The sequence below is a fragment of the Mastigoproctus giganteus genome, chromosome 4, assembly GCF_048544385.1.
Source record: "Mastigoproctus giganteus isolate SK-2022 chromosome 4, ASM4854438v1, whole genome shotgun sequence".
NCBI lineage: Eukaryota > Metazoa > Arthropoda > Arachnida > Uropygi > Thelyphonidae > Mastigoproctus > Mastigoproctus giganteus.
Genome location: NC_143578.1, coordinates 243,502,545 through 243,529,987, shown reverse-complemented (window position 1 = coordinate 243,529,987; position 27,443 = coordinate 243,502,545). Strand labels below are relative to the sequence as shown.

Genomic DNA, 27,443 nt, shown 5'->3' with positions numbered 1-27,443 from the left:
TGAGGTATTCCAAATGCGATGCCTGCGGCAGATCTTGGGCATCTCTCTTCGCGACCGCATCACTAATGATACCATCTGCGCCAGATGCCAACAGCAACCAACCATTGCCGACCAAATCCAGAAGCGAAGGCTCAGATGGTTTGGCCACGTATGTAGAATGGGCACGAACAGAATACCATCCACACTCCTTTGGAGACAACGACCCACCCAATGGAGCATCCAATGGACCGCGCCTAGGAAAACGTGGGCCAAGCAAGTGGAAGATGACTTGAAGAGCCGACGTCTCGACCTTAACCAGGCCAGGACTGAAGCCATGGATCGTAAGGTATGGAAGAACATCACAGAGCAAGTCCGAAACCCTGCGGCACCTACAGCAGCATACTGGTTGCGTGGCCAACCGCCTCCCCCAGCTGCCAGCTAAGGACCAAAGAAGAAGAAGAATCTAAGAGATTGCTTCACCCATATCGGATATATAAATATCTAACATATCTAAGAGAGCTTGCTAGAAATGGATGATGCAATAGAGAAAGCAAGCTTATATGTCATCAGCCAAAAAAAATAAAAAAAATCCCATTTCACTTATCAACCCCTCTAATAGTTTAGTTCTTCCTTGAATTTATTCAAGCAGTCCATTTCCAAAACAACAGATGGAAATTTGTTCCAGCAATCAGCCCCTGCTGACTAAAGACAGCACGTCTATTCTGCAATCTTTCCTGAATTTAAATTTTTCCCCCTCATAGTTTGAGCAAGAGGAAAAATCCCATCAGCATTGAGCTTCCTCAATCCATTCAAAGCCTTAATCAGATCACCTGCAGGAGCTTAACCTACAGATGCTGCAGTTTGTAGAACTGAAGCCCCCTTTGTTCCCCTCACCAATCTCATTGCCCTTCTCTGTACGTGTTCCAGCAGCTCTACATCCTTCCTAAAATGAGGCCTCCAGACTTGTATACAGTATTCAAGATATGGCCTGACCATTTCTTTATACAATGGAATTAGCACCGCCTTATCCCAGCTAGAAAAATTCCTGTATATCATTGACAAAACCTCATCAACTGCCCTGGCAGCCTGTCGGCACTGCTTCATATCTGACTGCATAATTACCCCCAGGTTTTTGTCATTTTCCACACCCAGAATGTTTTATCACCCAGTTGGTACATTACACTAGGATTACTGCTACCCATATGCAGCACTTTGAATTTGTCAGTGTTAAACTTCAATTGCCATTTCTCAGCCCATCTGCCTAATACTTACATGTACACCAATGCCAGAATTATAGTTAATAAATTTGATGAGTTTGAAGTGCTGGTCAAGACATAAAAGGTGGATATTGTTGTGATATCAGAGACGTGGTGTCACACAGATATAAGCAGTGCAGAATTGGAATTCGGGTAGTACAATGTGCATAGAAAGGATAGACTGGAAAGGAGGAGGGGTTATGCTGTTTGTTAAGAAATACAAAATCTAAGGAAGTGCATCCAGTTGACATTGGTGGACAATGCAATGTTGAGTCTGTGTGGTGTGGCATAAGCACAGGGAAAGCGAAAATGAGAGGAGTGTGTTATAGGCCTAATGACTCTGATGAGTATAATGAACAATTGTGCAGAGAAATAGTGGGCCAATAAATCAGAAGGTTTTATAATGGGGGATTTTAACTTTTCAGATATTGACTGGAATTTGTGGGTTTGTCACTCGCACACTAGCAAAACTTTTGTGGATTTATTGGATGACTGTTTTCTACAGCAAATGTTTGAGAGGCAACCAGAGGGAGTAATACTCTTAATCTGATTATAAGCAGTGATTATTCATGCATTTAAGAATTTGCAGAGAAAGGAACCACTGGATGACAGTGATCATAGTTTACCGATGTTGGATTTACTTAAAGATGTAACTACCATCAAGATTAAAGAGAAGGGTTTTTGCTTTTGTAAAGGTGATTACAGTTGTCTCAGACGGTTTTTAAATTCTATGCAGTCGGATCAACTGATGATGTTACCAATGGTGAATTCTAAATGGGAAGCCTTTGGGGACTTAATCTTGGAAGCTAATAGGCTTTTCATGCCAACTGAGAAATATTGTTCAAGATTTATGCCTAAATGGATATCAGATGAACTAATTAGACATGTGGCAGAGAAGAAAAATGCATGGGATACATATAAATTTATAGGTGACATGGAAGCCTATGATAAATATAAGCTGGCCTGTAATCAAGTAGAACTGGAATTTGGAAGGGGATGGATCAGATTGGTTCACTTGATACAGATGGTTCAACTGTTGATGCTCAGATAGCTAACAAAGTAAATGAATATTTTGTATCTACATTCACACATGAGGAGTTATTCAGGGAGGTAAATGCCAGAGGTGTATTAAACTCTGGCAGTAAGATAGATAATCTGGTAATAACTGAGAGTAAAGTGGAGGAGGAATTGTTGAAGATAAACATAAGAAAAGCACCTGGGGTGGATGGAATCTATCCAGTTATATTAAAGAAGGTAGCAAAGGAAGTAAGCAAACCCTAAGCCTTAATTATTAGAGCTTCTTTGGCCTCAGGGGAGGTACACAAGGACTGGAGATGTGTAAATGTGACAGAAATCCACAAAGGAGGATCCAAGGGCAATAGGTAATTACAGACCTCTTAGTTTAACTTCTGTTCCAGGGAAATTAATGGAAGCACTGGTTAAAGAAGCATTGCAGGATCATCTAGATAAGACTTCAGTTATAGCTCGGACACAGCATGGGTTTGTTAAGGGGAAGTCTTGTGTGACCAATTTGATTGGATACTATGATATGGTCACAAAGGAGATGCAAAGAATAATTTTGATATCATATTTATATCATACGAAGACTTTTGATACTGTTGCATATGGAAGACTGCTGCACAAATTGGAGCAGTGTGGCATCGGAGGCAAATTATTCACTGATTACCTTTGTTCCATTCACTAATCTTGTTGCCCTTCTCTGTACTCATTCCAGCAGCTCTACATCCTTCTTGAAATGAGGCCTCCAGACCTGTATACGGTACTCTAGGTGAGGCCTGACCATTGCCTTATACAAGGAAATAATCACCTCCTTATCCCTGCTAGAAAAATTCCTATATATCATTGACAATACACCATGAGCTACTCTTGCGGCCCGTCTGCACTGCTCAGAGAACTTCATATCTGCCTGCACAACCATCCCCAGGTCCCTTTCATTCTCTACCACTGTCAGTGTAGTACCACAGAGTTGATACGTTGCTCTGGGGTTGCTGTTTCCCATATGCAGTACTTTACATTTGTCAATGTTAAACTTCATTTGCCACCTCTCAGCCCATCTGCTCAACCTTTCCAGATCCTGTTGCAGCAGCATAGTGTCAGTAGTGTCCTTGACAACCCTGCCTACCTTTGTATCGTCTGCAAACTTCGACATTAAGCTTGATATACCATCATCACTATCATTTATAAATACAGAAAACAATAATGGACCCAACACTGAGCCCTGAGGGACTCCACTAATAACATTAGTCCACGACGAGCAGTGTCCCTTGATTACCACTCTCTGTTTCTCCCCCTCAGCCACCCCTTTATCCACAGCAGCAATTTGCCTCCAATGCCACACTGCTCCAATTTGTGCAGCAGTCTTCCATGTGCAACAGTATCAAAAGCCTTTCTAAGATCCAAGTATATAATATCAAAGTTATTCCCTGCATCCAGTTCCTTTGTGACTGCATCATAGTATCCAATCAGATTGGTCAGGCAAGACTTCCCCTTAACAAAACCATGCTGTGTCCAAGCTATAACTGAAGTCTTGTCTAAATGGTCCTGCAGTGCTTCTTTAACTAGTGCCTCCATTAATTTTCCAGGAACAAAAGTTAAACTAACAGGTCTATAATTACTTGTGTCAGCCTTTGATCCTCCTTTGTGAATTGGGGTCACATTTGCACATCTCCAGTCTGTGGGTACCTCCCCTGAGTCCAAGGAAGCTCTCATAATTATGGCTAAGGGTTTGCTTACTTCCTTTGCTGCCTCCTTTAATATAACTGGATAGATCCCATCCACCCCGGGTGCCTTTCTTGTGTTTATCTTCAACAATTTCTCCTCCACTTTACTCTCAGTTATTACAAGATTCTCTAGCTTACTGCTAGAGTTGAATACACCTCTGACTTTCCCCTCGCTAAATAACTCCTCATATGTGAATGTCGATGCAAAATATTCATTTAGTTTGTTAGCTATCTGAGCAGGATCATCAACAGTTGACCCATCGATATCAAGTGGACCAATCTGATTCATCCCCTTCCTTCTAGACTTTACATAAGTAAAGAACTCTTTGCTCTTTTTCTTTGCATCCCTTGCCAAAGAGTTCTCGTAATCTGCCTTCGCCTGCCTAACCTCCTTGGTAACTTGATTACAGATCAACTTGTATCTGTCATAGGCTTCTGTGTCATATGTTAATTTGTATGTATCTTATGCATGTTTATTCTCTGCCGTATGCATCATTAGTTCATCTGACATCCATTTAGGCCTAAACCTTGAACAATATTTCTTAGTTGGTATGTAAACCCTAGTAGCTTCCAAAATAAGTTCTTTGAATGCTTCCCATTTTGCATTTGCTGTTGGTAACATCATCAGTTGGTCCCACTGTATAGAATTTAAATACTGTTTCAGTTCATCGTAGTCGCCTTTACGAACGCAATAACCCTTCCCTTTATCCCTAATGGTAGTTACCTCTTTGAGTAAATCCCACTTCAGCACACTGTGATCACTGCTGATAATCAAATCAAGAGTATTCCTCCCTCTAGTTGCCTCCCAAACATGCTGATGTAGAAAACATTCATCCAATAAATCCACAAAAGCCTTGCTAGTGTGTGAGTGACTAGCCCCCAAATTCCAGTCAATATCTGGGAAATTAAAATCTCCCATTATAAGACTCTCTGATTTACTGGCCCACTCTATTTCCCTGTACAGTTTCTTATTATACTCATCAGAGTCATTAGGCCTATAGCACACTCCTACTCTCAATTTTGATCTGCCAATGCTTATGTCACACCAAACTGACTCAACACTGTCCAGCGATGTCCACTGGCTTCACTTCCTTGGATTTTATGTATTTCTTAACTAATAGCATAACCCCTCCTCCCTTCCTATCCAGTCTGTCCTTTCTGTAGACGTTGTACTCCCCAAATTCCAGTTCTGCGTTCCTTATATCTGTGTGACACCACGTCTCTGATATCCCAACAATATCTGCCTTTGATGTTTTGAGCAATACCTCAAATTCATCAAATTTATTTACTAAACTCCTAGCATTGGTGTTCACTCAACTATACATGCACCTATTTCTATTCTTAGCTACCCTAACACAACCCATGTGTTTACTTGTACCGCAATGACTCCCAGCAGTCTCTGAAATAACCTGCATCTTGTTTTTCAGGCTTCTGCTCATTCCAATAGAAGCAGTGCAAGAATTTCTTTCACCTCTGCCAGTGGCTACTGTTAATCTATTCGTCTTTGTCTCCCCCCAAGCTAGCAGTTTTCCGACCCACCTAACACTGCCTCAATAGCATCAGCAAATATTCTTGCACCCTTTCTATTTAAGTGTATCCCCTCCCTGTAGAAGCAATCTCTCCTGTTAACAAGTACAGTCCAGGCTGAAAAAAATTCTACCCCTTGAGCCTTGCACAATCTTTCCAGGGCCGAATTGATCAACAAGGCTCTCATCATATACTCCCTCCTATTGTGTCTGGGCAGAATTGCAGACACTTTCAAATTCAACCCTATTTCACAGCTTTTTTTCAACAGTGACCTGTACTTGTTAAGCAATTCTGCCGGTCTCCTACTCTTGATATCATTAGTGCCAACGTGTACAACTATATCACCTTTTGTGCCCTTAAAAGATGTAATCAGGACTGGAGCTTTCTTGTTGCCTAGATTGTTCAGAATTTGTGTAACATCGTTCTGAACAGAAAACCAAAGGAGGCAAGGAGTATACTGGGTATGAAAGGGATACAAGAGTTAGAAGAAAAATAGGATATTATGAAAATTTATGATTAAAATCTAAAAAATAAATATTTTTGATGCATATGTTTATAGGTACTTGTTTCTTATTTTTATCTCTTTTTGCTTTTGCATTTTTTCCATATATTCACATTTCAAGATTTTTTCATGCATACTGGCCCATGAACATACTTCACATTTCATTTGTTCGTTTGAAATATGTACATGGGCCAGTGTACATGAGACACTTATTCTTGTAATGGAGCAGATATTGCCTATGGCAATGAAATAAATGTTTATAAGTTTCTGCTTTGAGTATTGAAATAATTCTATTTTTATTATATTTAACAATTTTTTTTATAATTATTTTAAAGTTTTCCTATTAGCATTTAACTTAAATTTGGTACCATTTCTATTGTGACTGACATTAACTATTGCTCAGAATGTGAACACACTATTGAAGTATGAACACATAATTGAGTATAAATGCTCAAGTCTGTGAACAAATTTCCAGAGATGTGGAAATTTTTTTCTCAGCCAATGGCAGATGACTGTTGGAACGTACTATCTTGTGTTTTCAAAGTGGGTAGTTTGAATAAATTCAAGGGAGAACTAGACAAATCGTTAGTGGTGATCAACTGGATACGTTGGAAGTGTTTTTATTTTTTGCTTATGCTGTATAATCTTGTTTACTTGCATCATTTGCCACAGCTAATTGCACCACTAAACTCAAATCAAATCAAGCCACAGGTAATAAGGTTTTAATTTCATAAAACATTTTAATTTCAAGAACTTTTAAAAACTGGTTTAGTTGAGATGCAAGAATGACATAAATCCAACTCGTTGAACCCTCATCCTCCTTGATGTAAATACTTGGAAATGCTTCAAAAGTCTGTTCTTTCAAAAATAAGTACTTTTTAAGGCAGTTGGTGTTGGTAGCCTATGCAATGTTGAGTCAGTTTGGCATGATGTAGGCACTGTAAAACAAAAATAAGAGTAGGAGTGTTGTTATAGGCCAATGAGGTTAATGAACAGCTGTTCAGATAAATGAAGTGGGCAAGTAAATCAGATTGTCTTGTAATGGGAGATTTTAACTTTCCAGAGATTAACTGGAACTTGTGGGTTGTTCACTCACTCACACAGCAGCAAGAATTTTCTGTATTTTAATGGATGATTGTTTTCTACATCAACATGCTAGAGAGGCAACGAGAGATAGCAATACTCTTGAAATGATTATCAGTGATACCTCTTCATGAATTAAGAATATTCAGGTAAAAGGACCACCAAGTGGGAGTGATTAGCATAGTTGAGGCATATGATGCAAGAAAGCAAGCTTATACAGCATCAACAAAAACAAAAAAATTTCCCATTTCACTCATCCAATCACTCCAAATGTTTGTCTAGTTCAGCCTTAAATTTATTTAAGCAGTCAACTACCTGTTGGCTAAAGGAAAACTTCCGCACATCTATTCTACAACTGTCTCTCCTCAATTTGAATCTATGCCCCTCAAGTTCTTAGTCCGAGCAAGTGGACGTATCCTGTCAACATTCAGCCTGCTCAAATCATTCAAGGCCTTATAAACCTCAATCAGATCACCTCGCAGGTACCTAGTCTCCAGATGCTGCAATTTGCAGAACTTAAGCCTTTCTTCAAAAGTGCGCCCCTTTGTTCCTCTCACCATTCTTGTTGCCCTTCTCTGTACTTGTTCTAGCAACTCTACATCCTTCCGAAAATTAGGCCTGCAGACCTGTATATAGTACCCAAGGTGTGGCCTGACCATTGCCTTATACAAAGGGATAATCACCTCCTTATCTCTGCTAGCAAAATTTCTATATATCATTGATAAAATTCCATGATCTGCTTTGGAAGCCCATCTGCACTGCTCAGAGAACTTTATATCTGACTGCACAATTACCCCCAGGTCTTTTTCATTCTTCACTTCCCTGAGTGTAGTACCACAGAGTTGGTACGTTTCTCTTCGGTTACTGCTATCCATATGCAGTACTTTGCATTTGTCAATGTTAACCTTCTCAGCCCATCTGCCTAACTTTTCTAGATACTGTTGCAGTAGCATACTGTCATTAACAACCCTGCCAACCTTTGTATCATCTTCAAACTTGGACATTAAGCATGATATGACCTTCATCGATATCTTTGATAAAGACACAAAACAACAATGGGCCCAGCACCGAACCGTGGGGGACTCCACTAATAACATTAGTCCATGTAGAGCAGTGTCCATTTATTACCACTATATGCTGTCTCCCACTAAAACCGTCTCCACTTTTGGAACAGGACCAGGGTATGTCTGCCAGGGGCAAAGGTTGATGACGTTGTAGAGCGAATATCATCTTTTAAGGGCACAAAAGGTGATATAGTTGTACACGTTGGCACTAATAATAGTAAGAGTAGGAGACCGGCAGAATTACTTAACAAGTACAGGTCACTGTTGAACAAAAGCCGAGAATTAGGGCTGAATTTGAAAGTGTCTGCAATTCTGCCCAGACACGATAGGAGGGAGTATATGATGAGAGCCTTGTCGATCAATTCGGCCCTAGAAAGATTGTGCAAGGCTCAAGGGGTAGAATTTTTTTCAGCCTGGACTGTACTTGTTAACAGGAGAGATTGCTTCTACAAGGATGGGATACACTTAAATAGAAAGGGTGCAAGAATATTTGCTGATGCTATTGAGGCAGTGTTAGGTGGGTCGGAAAACTGCTAGCTTGGGGGGGGAGACAAAGACCAATAGATTGACAGTAGCCACTGGCAGAGGTGAAACTGATTCTTGCACTGCTTCTATTAGAATGAGCAGAAGCCTGAAAAACAAGATGCATGGTATTTCAGAGACGGCTGGGAGCCATTGCGGTACAAGTAAACACATGGGTTGTGTTATTTTAGCTAAGAATAGAAACAGGTGCAGGTATACTTGCGTGTACACCAATGCTAGGAGTTTAGTAAATAAATTTGATGAATTTGAGATATTGCTCAAAACATCGAAGGCAGATATTGTTGGGATATCAGAGACGTGGTGTCACACAGATATAAGGGATGCAGAACTGCAATTTGGGGAGTACAATGTCTACAGAAAGGATAGACAGGATAGGAAGGGGGGAGGGGTTATGCTATTAGTTAAGAAACACATAAAAACCAAGGAAGTGAAGCCAGTCGACATCGCTGGACAGTGCAGTGTTGAGTCAGTTTGGTGTGACATAAACATTGGGAGATCAAAATTGAGAGTAGGAGTGTGCTATAGGCCTAATGACTCTGATGAGTATAATTAGGAACTGTACAGGGAAATAGAGTGGGCCAGTAAATCAGAGAGTCTTATAATGGGAGATTTTAATTTCCCAGATATTGACTGGAATTTGGGGGCTGGTTACTCACACACTAGAAGGGCTTTTGTGGATTTATTGGATGATTGTTTTCTACATCAGCATGTTCGGGAGGCAACTAGAGGGAGTAATACTCTTGATTTGATTATCAGCAGTGATTCTTCATGCATTAAGAATCTGCAGATAAATGAACCACTAGGTGGCAGTGATCACAGTGTGCTGAAGTGGGATTTACTCAAAGAGGTAACTACCATTAGGGGTAAAGGGAAGGGTTATTGCTTCCGTAAAGGCGACTACGATGGACTGAGACAGTATTTAAATTCTATACAGTGGGACCAACGGATGATGTTACCAACAGCAAATTCAAAATGGGAAGCATTCAAAGAACTTATCTTGGAAGCTACTAGGCTTTACATACCAACTAAGAAATATTGTTCAAGGTTTAGGCCAAAATGGATGTCAGATGAACTAATGAGGCATATGGCAAAGAAGAAAAATGCATGGGATACTTACAAATTAACACATGACACAGAAGCCTGTGATAGATACAAGTTGATATGCAACCAAGTTACAAAGGAGGTTAGGCAGGCGAAGGCAGATTACGAGAAATCCTTGGCAAGGGATGCAAAGAAAAAGAGCAAAGAGTTCTTTACTTATGTAAACTCTAGAAGGAAGGGGATGAATCAGATTGGTCCACTTGATATTGATGGGTCAACTGTTGATGATCCTGCTCAGGTAGCTAACAAACTAAATGAATATTTTGCATCGACATTCACACATGAGGAGTTATTCAGCGAGGGGAATGCCAGAGGTGTATTCAACTCTAGCAGTAAGCTACAGAATCTTGAAATAACTGGGAGTAAAGTGGAGGAGAAACTGTTGAAGATAAACACAAGAAAGGCACCCGGGGTGGATGGGACCTATCCAGTTATATTAAAGGAGGCAGCAAAGGAAGTAAGCAAACCCTTAGCCATAATTATGAGAGCTGCTTTGGACTCAGGGGAGGTACCCATAGACTGGAAATGTGCAAATGTGAGAACCCAATTCACAAAGGAGGATCAAAGGCTGACACAAGTAATTATAGACCTGTGAGCTTAACGTCTGTTCCAGGAAAATTAATGGAGGCACTGGTTAAAGAAGCACTGCAGGATCATTTAGACAAGACTTCAGTTATAGTTCAGACACAGCATGGTTTTGTTAAGGGGAAGTCTTGCCTGACCAACTTGATTGGATACTATGATGCAGTCACAAAAGAACTGGATGCAGGGAATAACTTTGATATTATATACTTGGATCTTAGAAAGGCTTTTGATACTGTTGCACATGGAAGACTGCTACACAAATTGGAGCAGTGTGACATTGGAGGCAAATTGCTGCTATGGATAAAGGGGTGGTTGATGGGGAGAAGACAGAGAGTGGTATTCAATGGACACTGCTCATCGTGGACTAATGTTATTAGTGGAGTCCCTCAGGGCTCAGTGTTGGGTCCATTATTGTTTTCTGTATTTATAAATGATATTGATGATGGTATATCGGGCTTAATGTCCAAGTTTGCAGACGATACAAAGGTTGGCAGGGTTGTCAAGGACACTACTGACACTATGCTGCTCCAACAGGTTCTGGAAAAGTTGAGCAGATGGGCTGAGAGGTGGCAAATGAAGTTTAACATTGCCAAATGTAAAGTACTACACATGGGAAACAGCAACCCCAGAGCAACGTATCAACTCTGTGTACTACACTGACAGTGGTTGAGAATGAAAGGGACTTGGGGGTGGTTGTGCAGGCAGATATGAAGTTCTCTGAGCAGTGCAGACGGGCTGCAAGAGTAGCTCATGTAGTATTGTCAATGATATACAGGACTTTTTCCAGCAGGGATAAGGAGGTGATTATTCCATTGTATAAGGCAATGGTCAGGCCACACCTAGAGTACTGTATACAGGTCTGGAGGCCTCATTTCAAGAAGGATGTAGAGCTGCTGAACGAGTACAGAGAAGGGCAACAAGATTAGTGAATGGAACAAAGGGGGTGCTCTTACGAAGAAAGGCTTAAGTTTTGCAAATTACAGTGTCTGGAGACTAGGCACCAGCAAGGTGATCTGATAGAAGTGTATAAAGCCTTGAATGGTTTAAGCATGCTCAATGCTGATGGGATTCTTCCTCTAGCTCAGAAAAATCACCTGAGAGGGCATAAATTCAAATTGAGGAAAGACAGATGTAGGATAGACGTGCGGAAATTTGCCTTTAGCCAGCGGGTGGTTGGTTGGTGGAACAGACTTCCATCCCTTGTGGTGGAGGTTGATAGCCTAAATAAGTTTAAGGCTCAGCTGGACAGGTATTTTGAATGAACAGAGGGATGAAGTGGAAGTGGTTTTTTTTTTTTTTTTTTTTTTTGGCTGATGCTGCATAAGCTTGCTTTCTTGCATTGAATGCCTCTACTAATGCTAAAAACATCCCTTTATCTATTGCAGTAACTTGCCCTTAATGCCATGCCACTTCAATTTGTACTGCAGTCTTCCGTGTGCGATAGTATTAAAAGCTTTCCTGAAATCCAAGTATATGATATCAAAATTATTTTTAGCATCCAGTTCCTTTGTGACCACATCGTAGTATCCAGTCACATTGGTCAGACAAGACTTCCCCTTAACAAACCCATGCTGTGTCTGAACTATTGCTGCTGTATTGTCTAAGTGATCCTGTATCACCTCTAACCAGTGATTCCATTATTTTCTCCGAAACAGAAGTTAAACTAATAGGTCTATAATTATTTGTGTCACTTTTGAACCCTCTTTGTGAATTGGGGATACATTTGCACATCTCCAGTCCATGGGGACCTCCCCTGACTCTAAGAATGGTCTCATTATTATGGCTAAGGGTTTGCTTACTTCCCTTGCTGCCTCCTTCATTAAAACTGGATAGATCCCATCTGCCTCCAGTGCCTTTTTTATGTTTAACTTCAACAATTTCTCCTCCACTTTGCTCTCAGTTATCACAAAATCATTTTAGAGTTTGATAAACTTCTGGCATTCCCCTCCTCGAATTACTCCTCATGTGTGAACGTAGATGCAAAATACTCATTCGGTTTATCAGCTACTTGAGCAGGATCATTAGTCAAACCATCTATGTTAGCATTAGCATTAGCAGAGGCATATGATGGAAGAAAGCAAGCTTATGCAGCATCAGCCAAAAAAAAAAAAAAAAACCTCTCCCATTTCACCCCTCCGTTCGTTCGAAATACCTGTCCAGTTGAGCTTTAAATTTGTTTAGGCTATCAACTTCAACAACAAGTAATGGAAGTCGGTTCCACCAACCAACCACCCACCCGCTGGCCAAAGGCAAATTTCCGCACATCTATCCGACATCCGTCCTTCCTCAATTTGAATTTATGCCCTCTGAGGTGATTATTCTGAGAAAGATGAAGAATCCCATTGGCATTGAGCATGCTCAAACCATTCAAAGCCTTATACACCTCTATCAGATCACCTCGCCGGTGCCTAGTCTCCAGACTCTGTAATTTGCAAAACTTAAGCCTTTCTTCGTAAGAGCAACCCTTTGTTCCATTTACTAATCTTGTTGCCCTTCTCTGTACCCGTTCCAGCAGCTCTACATCCTTCTTGAAATGAGGCCTCCAGACCTGTATACAGTACTCAAGATGTGGCCTAACCATTGCCTTATACAAGGGAATAATCACCTCCTTATCCCTGCTAGAAAAATTCCTGTATATCATTGACAAGACACCATGAGCTACTCTTGCAGCTCGTCTGCACTGCTCAGAGAACTTCATATCTGCTTGCACAATTACCCCCAGGTCCTTTTCAATCTCCACCACTGTCAGTGTAGTACCGCAGAGTTGATACGTTGCTCTGGGGTTACTGTTTCCCATATGTAGTACTTTACATTTGTCGATGTTAAACTTCATTTGCCACCTCTCAGCCCATCTGTTCAACTTTTCCAGATCCTGTTGCAGCAGCATAGCGTCAGTATTGTCCTTAACGACCCTGCCAACCTTTGTATCATCTGCAAACTTGGACATTAAACTTGATATCCCATCATCAATATCATTCATAAACACCGAAAACAACAACGGACCCAACACTGAACCTTGAGGAACTCCACTAATAACATTAGTCCACGTTGAGCAGTGTCCATTGATTACCACTCTCTGTCTTCTGCCACTCAACCATCCCCTTATCCATAGCAGCAATTTGCCTCCAATGCCACACTGCTCCAATTTGTGCAGCAGTCTTCCATGTGCAACAGTATCAAAAGCCTTTCTAAGATCCAAATATATAATATCAAAGTTAATCCCTGCATCCAGTTCTTTTGTGACTACCTCATAGTATCCAATCAAATTGGTCAGGCAAGACCTGCCCTTAACAAAACCATGTTGCGTCTGAGCTATAACTGAATTCTTGTCTAGATGATCCTGCAGTGCTTCTTTAACCAGTGCCTCCATTAATTTACCTGGAACAGAAGTTAAACTAACAGGTCTATAATTACTTGTGTCAGCCTTTGATCCTCCTTTGTGAATTGGGGTTACATTTGCACATCTCCAGTCTATGGGTACCTCCCCTGAGTCCAAAGAAGCTCTCATAATTATGGCTAGGGGTTTGCATACTTCCTTTGCTGCCTCCTTTAATATAACTGGATAGATCCCATCCACCCCAGGTGCCTTTTTTATGTTTATCATCAACAATCTCTCCTCCACTTTCCTCTCAGTTATTACAAAATCATCCAGCTCACTGCCAATGTTTACTTTACCTACATCATTCTCCTTCCTGAATAACTCCTCATGCGTGAATGTAGATGCAAAATACTCGTTTAGATTGTTAGCCACCTGAGCAGGATCCTCAACTGTTGAACCATCAATATCCAGTGGACCAATCTGATTCATCCCTTTCCTTCTCGAGTTCAAGTATGTAAAGAACTCCTTTCTGTTTTTCTTTGCATCCTTTGCCAAGGATTTTTCGTAGTCTGCCTTTGCCTGCCTAATCTCCTTTGTGACTTGGTTACAGACCAACTTATATCTATCATAGGCTTCCATGTCACCCATTAATTTGTATGTATCCCATGCATTTTTCTTCTCTGCCACATGTCTCATTAGTCCATCTGACAACCATTTAGGCCTAAACCTTGAACAATATTTCTTAGTTGGTATGTAAAGCCTGGTAGCCACCAAGATTAGTTCCTTGAATGCTTCCCATTTTGAGTTTGCTGTTGGTAACATCATCAATTGGTCCCACTGTATAGAATTTAAATACTGTCTCAGACCATCATAGTCGCCTTTACGAAAACAAAAACCCTTCCCTTTACCTCTGATGGTAGTTACCTCCTTGAGTAAATCCCACTTCAACACACTGTGATCACTGCCACCTAGTGGTTCATTTATCTGCAGGTTCTTAATGCATGAAGAATCACTACTGATAATCAGATCAAGAGTATTGCTCCCTCTTGTTGCCTCACGAACATGCTGATGTAGAAAACAATCATCCAATAAATCCACAAAAGCCTTGCTACTGTGCGAGTGACCAACCCACAAATTCCAGTCAATATCTGGGAAATTAAAATCCCCCATTATAAGACTCTCTGATTTACTGGCCCACTCTATTTCCCTGTACAATATATTATTATACTCATCAGAGTCATTAGGCCTATAGCACACTCCTACTCTCAATTTTGATTTCCCTATGCTTATGTCACACCAAACTGACTCGACACTGCCCTGTCCATCGATGTCAACTGGCTTCACTTCCTTTGACTTTGTGTTTCTTAATTAATAGCATAACTCCTCCTCCCCTCCTGTCCTGTCTATCCTTTCTATATACATTGTATTCCCCAAATTCCAGTTCCGCATTACTTATATCTGTGTGACACCACGTCTCTGATATCCCAACAATATCTGCCTTTGATGTTTTGAGCAATACCTCAAATTCATCAAATTTATTTACCAAACTCCTAGCATTGGTGTACACGCAGGTATACATGCACCTGTTTCTATTCTTAGCTACCCTAACACAACCCATGTGTTTACTTGTAACGCAATGACTACCAGCAGTCCTGAAATATCCTGCATCTTGTTTTTCAGACTTCTGCTCATTTGAATAGAAGCAGTGCAAGAATCACTTCCACCTCTGCCAGTGGCTACTGTTAATCTATTAGTCCTTGTATCCCCCCCAACTAGCAGTTTTCCGACCCACCTAACACTGCCTCGACAGCATCAGCAAAAATTCTTGCACCCTTTCTATTTAAGTGTATCCCATCCCTGTAGAAGCAATCTCTCCTGTTAACAAGTACAGTCCAGGCTGAAAAAAATTCTACCCCTTGAGCCTTGCACAATCCCTCCAGGGCCGAATTGATCGACAAGGCTCTCATCATATACTCCCTCCTATCGTGTCTGGGCAGAATTGCAGACACTTTCAAGTTCAGCCCTAATTCACGGCTTTTTTTCAACAGTGACCTGTACTTGCTAAGTAATTCCGCCGGTCTCCTACTCTTAATATCATTAGTGCCAACGTGTACAACTATATCACCTTTTGTGCCCTTAAAAGATGATATCCGCTCTACAACGTCATCAACCTTTGCCCCTGGCAGACATACCCTGGTCCTATTCCACCTATCCTTTTTACAAAGCATGTTCCCCGTTTCCCTGACAATAGAGTCACCAACAACTACTAGTTCCTGTGGGACCAGCGCATTCTGCCTAGGGGGCTGCCCCTGTGTTGCCTGATGACCAAGTGCAAGCTCTGGCGTTGATGTGGGCAGCTGAGAGCTTGATGGGCCCCTCAATTTATTTCCTTCGAGGGCATCCACCCTGTCCTTCAAGGTCTCATAAAGGCCCATAACAACGCTGAGTTGTCGCCTGATTTCCTTGCACTCCTTACATCGTGCACACACAAAGACATCCCCCTTGGCAGTATCATGTCCCGTACCCGACTGCTCCGCAAACATCAAGCAAACAGTGCATTTTAATAGACTGTGATTCAGAGGGCAACTGCCCCCCTCAGTTCTCCCCTGAACCACAGCACTCCCATTAGCTTGAGCCTTTTGCTTTGCTGCTCTGGTCAGAGTCATGATTCCAATTTAATTCAATAAAATTTAAAACAAAAATTAAATCCTTAAGTTATATCCCAAAACAGTTATGTTATATATATATATAGATATATATATATTTTTTTTTTTTTTTTCGGTATCTAGTGTTCCCTTTATACAACTTCCGTATCACGTGTACCACTATAGTTATGTATTAATTATTTGTTACGATTAAGTCGTTATATATATTTATAGAGTTAAAAATACAATTTAATTGACAATAAAGTTTATCAAGATTAATAGATTTACTGATTAATTGACAATATTATATTATGCAGTATACTACACTAAGCTTATGCTATCGTGTAAAAATGGCAGGAATTCACGAACGGTATTTCTACGGACTCGTAAGTATTGATTAGCTTCGAAATCTCGCTATCTCAATTTAGAATAAACTAAGGATCCTGACTAGGTCTATAATCTACTTATAGAAGATGTGAAGATGTTAAGTCGACTAATCTGATTCATCCCCTTCCTTCTAGAGTTTACATAAGTAAAGAATTCCTTGCTGTTTTTCTTTTTGTGTCCTTTGTCAAAGAGTTCTTGTAATCTGCCTTTGCCTGCCTGATCATAATATATGGATGTGGAAGCATAACCCAGCACTAGTGGTGCTAAACATGAAATGTGGCAAAAATGGTGGAGGGACACATGACAGGTGCCCAGCTTTCCTTTTAATTTCTGGAAAATGTTTTTTTTTTTTTTTTTTTAAGTTCTTAAATAATGCAATATTTCATAATGAATTGCATTACTTGTTTATACTTCAAAGTTTTAATAAAAAAATTTAAAACCTGTTTTTATACCTTATGTCTTTTTAAAAAAAAAGATAAAAAATAAATATATTTTTTGCCTTTTGTTTTAAAAAATATTTTTGACAAAAAAAAAAATATATATATATATATATATATATTCTGTGAAAATTACAAAAAGACATTTCATACATAAAATAGAAACATCAGCCTGTTATTCTTTTCCATTTTTCAGTTTAAAAGACTTAAGTGTGCCAAAATTTCAAACGTGCTCATGCAGATATGTTTATAAAAATTACAAAAACATTTATATATTCCATACTATTAGTTGCTTCCATTTTGAGGTTTCTTTCAAATTTTATTTAAAATCTGGCATTTGAATCTACTTGCTTCCCAAAGTATAGTGATCTGGAGAGAATATTGGTTTCATTTCCTCATCTTTACTATGTGAAAACAATAATTAAATCTTTCAGAAATAACTAGAACTAGAATAAATGTATATTTATTGAACTGGGAAAGAAAAACAAGAATTAGTGTGTAAGCTTCATCATTTATAAAATATTAGTTCAGGCCCCAGACTTTTTGATCACACCTTGTACAACTGGATAATTACTTGTTTGTCCTAAATGGCAAAATTCCTATATATCATTGAGCCATTCTAGCAACCTGTCTGTACTGCTCAGAGAACTTTGTCAGGCCCTAGATCTTTTTCATTCTCCACTACCTTAAGTTTGATACCACTCAAATGGTATGTTCTTCTAGGATTATTGGCACCTCCGTAGCCAGGTGGGAAGAAGCAGCAGTGCGTAGCACACGCTTCTTGATTAGACCGGGGTTCGAGCCCGCCACCACCAAATATGGAGGATGCGGAAAGGTCAGGGAATGACCACCGCATATCCCGGAGCAGTATGGCCTTAGTTGCTAATGCTCCTAAAAACCAAATAACTAACTAATCTAGGATTATTGCTACCCAAATGTAGTTATTACCTTGCAGTTACTACAAGGTGATAACTTGGCAAATGGGCATATTTATATATATATCCATATAAACAATTTGTATATATATATGTCCATAAAAATATCAATAAGTATACTGTATATCTATTTGGGGGCATTCCACTATAATGGGGTTAGGGCTAAAAGTGACTTCATGACATGAGAAGCGCCATGGAACTACTTTCAAATTTATTTAATTTTATCTCGGCCTTGAAGCCCAAGGATAAAGCTTTTAATTTAACAAATGCATCATCTAATGCCTCTTTCAGCTCTTTTATTTTATCACTTTTCTATGACAGATCTTTTTAAATATATCACAAACTATTATCATATGCCAACAGGATAGGATACCACTCCAGATATATCAGCAAAGAAGGTGAAACCCAATAATAAAATGGTTTGAGGCCTAAGAAATCTGTAGTTTCTAGGACTTTTTATGATTTAACTCTTAAGAAATGCTGCATGTGAATGGTGATCTTGTCTTGTCTAACACTTCGAAATGAGTATGGCTTCTGTTCTTATCTTAGGACCAACACTGCAAGGCAGTAAAATGACAATTTTGCTTGAAAGTCATCTCATTTTGTTTGAGAAACCCATGCTTATTATTTTTCTTCATTGCCATATACTTTGAACTTGTAAGTACTAGTTGTGAATAGCTCTAGCTGAATGGAAAAGCCTAAGATTGATTTTTGTCAATGACAAAAAGTCAAGTATTTCTTGACTTGACTTAAGTTTCTTCTATCACTCTCTGTCAGAATTAGAGAAATTAAGTAATTTTTTTACTCTCTTAACTGGGTTAGTCTGTCTTGGGAAGGGATTTGCGTATTTTTCATTCACAAAGCAAACAGATAGACTATACAATATATTTAATTTAAAGGTGCAATATAACATTACCTTGTGACCTTAAGTTGCCTTTGTAAATTCTAGACAACCTAATCTGTGTTTATTGTTTGCCATTTTTCAAATATTCCTAAATCACAAAAGTAAAGTCAAAATGGAACATAACAGAAAATACAGAACAGAATAAGTAACACAACTTTTAATGCACTCCGTATATAATAAAACTTATCATTAGACTGAGGTTCAGTTTTTGAATATGTCAGATTTTTCATGACATTTATTGTGTAGCAGATTTGTCTTGGAATAAAATATGTCAATGAGACTTTAATTGGAGGGACTTGAGGGTTTTATCACTCCTGTCCTTTACAAATCATTAAACTAATCTTATAAATGCAGTGGAAATAAAAACAAAATATAAAAGGGAAAATGCCACATTTAGTCACAATTAGAAACTTAAATACTGAATTTATTTAATCACTATTAATTGAAAGTGGTGATAATGAAAAATTTGGTATGAATGAAAGAATAAATATATAGTTTGAGCTACCACAAAAATGAAATGAAATTAACACTTTCTTTTCTTTTTTACTTTAATTCTATCTCTTTCTCTGCTCTTTTCCTCCTGAAACATATTGATCGATCTATCTCTCTCTCACACACATAATATATTGATATTTATCTCCTCTAGGTTATATCTGAAGAACATGATAGTCAGGATATAAATATCAATAATATCAAGGCCTTAACCCCTCATTTGGATGCAGTGGAATCAGTAGTGACAGACGATGTTGAAGTTCCTATATCAGATGTTACTGTATGGATTGATCCTTTAGATGCAACAAAAGAATATACAGGTAATTCTTGGGAATCACAAAATATAGTGCAGCGGATGTGCACTTAAGCCCAAGGGGTGGCTACAAATACTATGGCAGCCTTTTTTAGCCACCCTTTTGGCATCTAAAAAAGGCCGCCGTACCCTAGTTGTCAGGTGCACGGGTGCATAAGTACACGTGCCTTGAGTGACCGAGGTTCAAGACTGTGACTACTGAATACAGTGCTGTTTCTTATATTCTGTCTGTCTTGTGAACTCCTCTGACCGTTTGGTCGTCCCGAAGTATAAACAGAAAATTTATTTATTTATTTAAATTCCACTATTATTGGGAGACAGATTCTGTCTTTCCGATAAATTCTTACCAAAAATAAATAAATATTTCGAACACTTTTTTCTTATTTTTTCATCACAGAACGCTCATGCATTTCTGTTCTGTAGTATGCTGTTATGGTGCATTTGTAACAATATTTCCATTTTGTGCATATCCACTGTCCATGTGTGTGTGTGTGTGTGTGTGTGTGTGTGTGTGTGTTTGATATGCTAAACAACAAAATTAAAAAAAAAAAAAAAAAAAAAAAAGGTGTAGGATTTGATCAAGATATGGGAATACATTCCAGAATGCTGGAAAGTGTAATAAAAATTTCAACCCGCTTACGTTAAATCTCATTGGCTCGAAGAGTCATTTCCAAAACTATTCAGCAGAGATTTCTTGAATTTTTAATAAAGAAACCAAGGAGAATAACCTTTTCTTTAAAAGGTCCAAGTTACAGCTGGGAGAAAAAGAATGATTTTAGAGTACAAAAGTGTGGGTATTAACAGGTTAAAACCAGTGTAAACTTAAATTAATATCAGTGTTAAGGAGAGCACTTAGCTTTTATTATTTTCTTGTATATTTAACTAAATTTGGATGATTATGATAATATTTTCTCTTTTTTTTTAAGTGAAAATATTTGGTGCAGTATGTTATTTGTAGCTTATAAAATGTTAACTATTCCATTATCCACTTTGTAATCCTACAAAGTTTGCCATATGAAAATTATTGATCAAAGAGTAAAGTTAAAAACAGAATTATTAAGGAAGTTTTCTGATTCAGTTAGGAATACTTTCTTTTATCAGTTCTTTTAGTGGATTTTTAATTAACGAAACTCATTTTTGAAAGCCTGTGCATTCTTTCATTTTTATTTGTGGTACTTTTAGTTTTTTTTTTTTTTTCTTTTTTTTTAATAGATAAACCAAAAACAAAATTTGGTCTAATTCCATTCCTAAAATATGTTAAAATGAGTTCTGTGGGTTATTCAAAAAAAAAAAATTTTTTTTATTTAAATTGCAAATACATAACACCACATTTTGAAAATTGTTTGGGATTCTTCTAAAGCTCTTTACTGTCAGAAATTTAAGGAAGATATTAAGTAAGATGCTATAGGTCAGCTTTATCTTTAGATAAGGATGTGATAAAACTATCATGATGTAACAGAAGTTGCAATCAATAGCTTTGACAAGAGAGCAGAAGGCTTGACCACCATTTGGGGAAGAATCAAGTTTGTAGCTCGTAGCCATTTCAGAGTTGATTGTGGATTTACTAGTAACTTAGAACTGATATTAGCATTAGAAGAGCCATATGATGCAAGAAAGTAAGCTAATACAGCATACTTATAATGCAAGTAAGCTAATACAGCATACTTATAATGCAAGTAAGCTAACACACTTCCAATTTCACCGATCCATTTGCTCCAAAGGTTTGTCCAGTTCTTTGAATTTATTTAAACTATCAACTTCCACAATGACAGATGGAAGTCTGGTCCAGTAATCAACTACCTGCTGACTAAAGGTAAACTTCTGCACGTCTATTCTACAACTGTCTTCAATTTGAGTTTATACCCACTGAGATGTGCTGAGCGATGGCAACTGAAGTTCAACATCTGCAAATGTAAAGTACTGCATGGGTAGCACTAACCCAGAGTTCCGTGTCAACTGGGTTTTACTACATTCATTTTAGTGGAGAATGAAAAGGACCTGGGGTAATTGTGCAGTCAGATATGAAGTTTTCTGAACAGTGCATAAAGGCTGCAAGAGTCGCTCATGGTGTCTTGTTAATGATATACAGGAATTTTGCTAGCAGGGATAAGGGGGTGATTGTTCCCTTGTATAAGGCAATGGTCAGGCTACACCTTGTCTGGTGGCCTCATTTTAGGAAAGATGTAGAGCTGCTGGAACGGGTACAGAGAAGGGCACCGTGATTGATGAGTGGAACAAAGGGTTGGTGTTACCAAGAAAAAGCTTCAGTTCTGCAAATTGCAGCTTTTGAAGATAGGCACCTACATGGTGATCTAATTGTTGTGTATAAGGCCTTGAGTGGATTAAGCAAGCTCAGTGCTAATGAGATTCTTCCTCTTGTTCAGATTACTCACCTGAGGAAGCATAAATTATAATTGAGGAAACAAAATTGTGGAATAGATGTAGTAGTGGCATGTGATGCATGAAAGCAAGTGTATGAGCTTATGCAGCATCAGCCAAAAAAAAAAAAAAAAAAAACCACCATTTCCTCCAAATGCCTGTCCAGTTCCTCCTTAAATTTATTTAACCTGTCAACTTCCACAATGACAGATGGAAGTTTGTTCCAGCAATTAACCACCCGCTGGCTAAAGGCAAGTTTCCGCACATCTATTCTACATCTGTCTTTTCTTAATTTGAATTTATGCCCCTTAGGTTTGTAATCTGAACAAGTGGAAGGATCCCATCAGAATTCAGCATGCTCAACCCAATCAAGGCCTTATACACCTCAGTCAGATCACCGTGCAGGTGCCCAGTCTGCAGCCACTGCAATTTGCAGAACTTAAGCCTCTTGGTAAGAAGGGATCCTCTTGGTAAGAGGATCCCTTCATTCCCCTCACCAATCTTGTTGCCCTTCTGTGTAAACGCCCAAGCAAATCTACATCCTTCTAAAATGAGGCCTCCAGACTTGTACGCAGTACTCAAGGCGTGGCCTGACCATTGCCTTATACAGAGGGACAATTGCCTCCCTTTCCCTGCTAGCAAAATTCCTATATATCATTGACAAAACCCCATGACCTGCCCTAGCAGCCTGTCTGCATTGCTCAGAAAACTTCATATCTGACTGCACAATTACTCCCTGGTCTTTTTCATTTTCCACCACCTTAAGTGTAGTACCACACAGTTGGTATGTTTCTCTGGGGTTACTTCTACCCATATGCAGTACTTTGCATTTGTCAAGGTTAAACTTCAGTTGCCACTACTTAGCCCATCTGCCCAAATTATCTAGATCCTGTTGCAGTAGCACACTGCCATTACTGTCATTAACAACCCTGCCAACCTTTGTATCATCTGCAAACTTTGACACTAAGCCTGATATACCTTCATCAATATCATTGATAAATATACAAAACAACAGTGGACCCAACACCGAACCCTGTGGGACTCCACTAATAACATTAGTCCACGAAGAGCAGCACCCATTGATTACCACCCTCTGTCTTTTACCACTCAACCATCCTTTTATCCATTGTAGCAACTTACCTTTAATACCATTTGCTCCAATTTGTACAATAGTTTTCCATGCGCAACAGTGTCAAAAGCTTTCTTGAAATCGAAATATATGATATCAAAATTATTTTTTGCATCCAGTTCCTTTGTAACCACATCATAATATCCTATCAGATTTGTCAGACAAGACTTTCCCTTAACAAACCCATGCTGTGTCTGAATTATTGCTGCAGTCTTTAGATGATCCTGCAATGCATCTTTAACCAGTGACTCCATTATTTTACCCGTAACAGAAGTTAAACTAACTAGTGGATGTGTTCTCCGTAATTACTCGTGTCACCCTTCGATCCCCCTTTGTGAATTGGGAATACATTTGAACATCTCCAGTCCGTGAGGACCTCCCCTGTGTTCAAGGATGCTCTCATAATTATGGCTAAGGGTTTGCTTAGTTGCTTTGCCGCCTCCTTTAATATAACTGGATAGATCCTATCCACCCCAGGTGCCTTTCTTATGTTTAACTTCAACAATTTCTCCTCCACTTTGCTCTCAGTTATTACAAAATCATTAAGCACCCTGCTACAATTTGATAACCTTCTGCCATTTTCAAACCTTAATAACTCCTCATGTGTGAATGTAGCTGCAAAATACACATTCAGTTTGTTTGCTATCTGAGCAGGATCATCAGCAGTCGAACCATCGATATCAAGTGGACCAATCAGATTCATCCCCTTCCTTTTAGAGTTTATATAAGTAAAGTAATCCTTGCTGTTTTTCTTAGCATCCTTTGCCAAAGATTTCTTGTAATCTGCCTTCGCCTGCCTAACCTCCTTTGTGACCTGATTACAGACTAGCTTATATCTGCCATAGGCTTCTGAGTCACTTGATAATTTATATGCATCCCGTGCATTTTTCTGTGATGTGCGGAAATTTTCCTTTAGCCAGCGGGTGGTTGATATTTGGATCAAACTTCCATCTGTGGAGGTCAACAACTTAAATAAGTTCAAGGTAGAACTAGACAAACATTTGGAGTGAATGGATGGGTGAAATGGGAAGGATATATATATTTTTTTTTGGCTCATGCTATGTAAGCTTGCTTTCTTGCATCATATGTTCTACTAATGCTAACTAACATTAACTGCTACTTTGAAGAATTGTTGGTGAGGAAAACATTGAGAGTTTTGTGTAGTCTGGCATTCTGTTAGGTAAATGAACAAGTTTGTGCAATCATTAGTAATAGAAAAGGCTATGTCAAAAGGTGATGGCATCATTTTAGACATTACCACCAATAGACAAAGTCCAAACCAGCTGTAAGAGCCCTGTACTATTAAGTGTACTTGATAGATGTATCATATCAAGCATACTCTGATGGATGTGTTCTCTGAACAGTTGTAACACCATAACACATCTTTCGGAACAAACATTACATGATTCATCACACCATAGCACCTGCCATTGTTCTAGATGCCATGAATGTTTGAAACAACACCATGTCAAATGCCATTTCACATTTGTGACTGTGATATTGGGCTTATGCACAGTTGCTCTTCCATTGAACCAAAGGCTGTTGTGTAGCACTATTCAGATGGTTGGCATCAGACAGATGTTCTTGTGGCATCTTTATTTTCTCCAGATGATGTGAGGCATGAACCGCCCCCTTATGATTTGGGCCTATATGAGAGCGTTCTTTTGGGCCTATATGAGAGCTTGAAGGACAGGGTGGATGCCCTCGAAGAAACTAAATTGAGGGGCCCATCAAGCTCTCAGCTGCCCACATCAACGCCAGAGCTTGCACTTGGGCATCGCGTGACACAGAGACAACCCCCAAGGCAGAATGCGCTGGTCCCGAAGGAACTAGTAGTTGTTGGTGACTCTATTGTCAGGGAAACGGGGAACATGCTTTGTAAAAAAGATAGGTGGAACAGGACCAGGGTATGTCTGCCAGGGGCAAAGGTTGATGACGTTGTAGAGCGAATATCATCTTTTAAGGGCACAAAAGGTGATATAGTTGTACACGTTGGCACTAATAATATTATGAGTAGGAGACCGGCAGAATTACTTAACAAGTACAGGTCACTGTTGAACAAAAGCCGAGAATTAGGGTTGAATTTGAAAGTGTCTGCAATTCTGCCCAGACACGATAGGAGGGAGTATATGATGAGAGCCTTGTCGATCAATTCGGCCCTGGAAAGATTGTGCAAGGCTCAAGGGGTAGAATTTTTTTCAGCCTGGACTGTACTTGTTAACAGGAGAGATTGCTTCTACAGGGATGGGATACACTTAAATAGAAAGGGTGCAAGAATATTTGCTGATGCTATCGAGGCAGTGTTAGGTGGGTCGGAAAACTGCTAGGTTGGGGGGAGACAAAGACCAATAGATTGACAGTAGCCACTGGCAGAGGTGAAAGAGATTCTTGCACTCTTCTATTAGAATGAGCAGAAGCCTGAAAAACAAGATGCATGGTATTTCAGACACTGCTGGGAGCCATTGTGGTACAAGTAAACACATGGGTTGTGTTAGGGTAGCTAAGAATAGAAACAGGTGCAGGTATACTTGCGTGTACACCAATGCTAGGAGTTTAGTAAATAAATTTGATGAATTTGAGGTATTGCTCAAAACATCGAAGGCAGATATTGTTGGGATATCAGAGACGTGGTGTCACACAGATATAAGTAATGCGGAACTGGAATTTGGGGAATACAATGTATATAGAAAGGATAGACAGGACAGGAGGGGAGGAGGAGTTATGCTATTAATTAAGAAACACAAAGTCAAAGGAAGTGAAGCCAGTCGACATCGCTGGACAGTGCAATGTGGAGTCAGTTTGGTGTGACATAAACATTGGGAGATCAAAATTGAGAGTAGGAGTGTGCTATAGGCCTAATGACTCTGATGAGTATAATAAGGAACTGTACAGGGAAATAGAGTGGGCCAGTAAATCAGAGTGTCTTATAATGGGAGATTTTAATTTCCCAGATATTGACTGGAATTTGGGGGCTGGATACTCACACACTAGCAGGGCTTTTGTGGATTTATTGGATGATTGTTTTCTACATCAGCATGTTCGGGAGGCAAATAGAGGGAGTAATACTCTTGATTTGATTATCAGCAGTGATTCTTCATGCATTAAGAATCTGCAGATAAATGAACCACTAGGTGGCAGTGATCACAGTGTGCTGAAGTGGGATTTACTCAAAGAGGTAATTACCATTAGGGGTAAAGGGAAGGGTTATTGCTTCCGTAAAGGCGACTACGATGGACTGAGACAGTATTTAAATTCTATACAGTGGGACCAACGGATGATGTTACCAACAGCAAATTCAAAATGGGAAGCATTCAAAGAACTTATCTTGGAAGCTACTAGGCTTTACATACCAACTAAGAAATATTGTTCAAGGTTTAGGCCAAAATGGATGTCAGATGAACTAATGAGACACATGGCAGAGAAGAAAAATGCATGGGATACTTACAAATTAACACATGACACAGAAGCCTATGATAGATACAAGTTGATATGCAACCAAGTTACAAAGGAGGTTAGGCAGGCGAAGGCAGATTACGAGAAATCCTTGGCAAGGGATGCAAAGAAAAACAGCAAAGAGTTCTTTACTTATGTAAACTCTAGAAGGAAAGGGATGAATCAGATTGGTCCACTTGATATTGATGGGTCAAGTGTTGATGATCCTGCTCAGGTGGCTAACAAACTAAATGAATATTTTGCATCGACATTCACACATGAGGAGTTATTCAGAGAGGGGAATGCCAGAGGTGTATTCAACTCTAGCAGTAAGTTACAGAATCTTGAAATAACTGGGAGTAAAGTGGAGGAGAAACTGTTGAAGATAAACACAAGAAAGGCACCCGGGGTGGATGGGATCTATCCAGTTATATTAAAGGAGGCAGCAAAGGAAGTAAGCAAACCCTTAGCCATAATTATGAGAGCTTCCTTGGACTCAGGGGAGGTACCCATAGACTGGAAATGTGCAAATGTGACCCCAATTCACAAAGGAGGATCAAAGGCTGACACAAGTAATTATAGACCTGTGAGCTTGACTTCTGTTCCAGGAAAATTAATGGAGGCACTGGTTAAAGACGCACTGCAGGATCATTTAGACAAGACTTCAGTTATAGCTCAGACACAGCATGG

General features: G+C 39.4%; 1 protein-coding gene across 1 annotated transcript in view; it reads left to right on the top strand.

Annotated features, from left to right (window-relative positions):
* LOC150087579 (putative inositol monophosphatase 3) overlaps positions 1-27,443 on the top strand; it is a 55,627-nt gene that overhangs the window by 14,707 nt on the left and 13,477 nt on the right. The window contains exon 2 of the mRNA XM_090372143.1: positions 19,655-19,820. Within this exon, the coding sequence (XP_090228269.1) occupies positions 19,655-19,820 (166 nt within the window). The remainder of the gene's footprint in view (positions 1-19,654; positions 19,821-27,443) is intronic.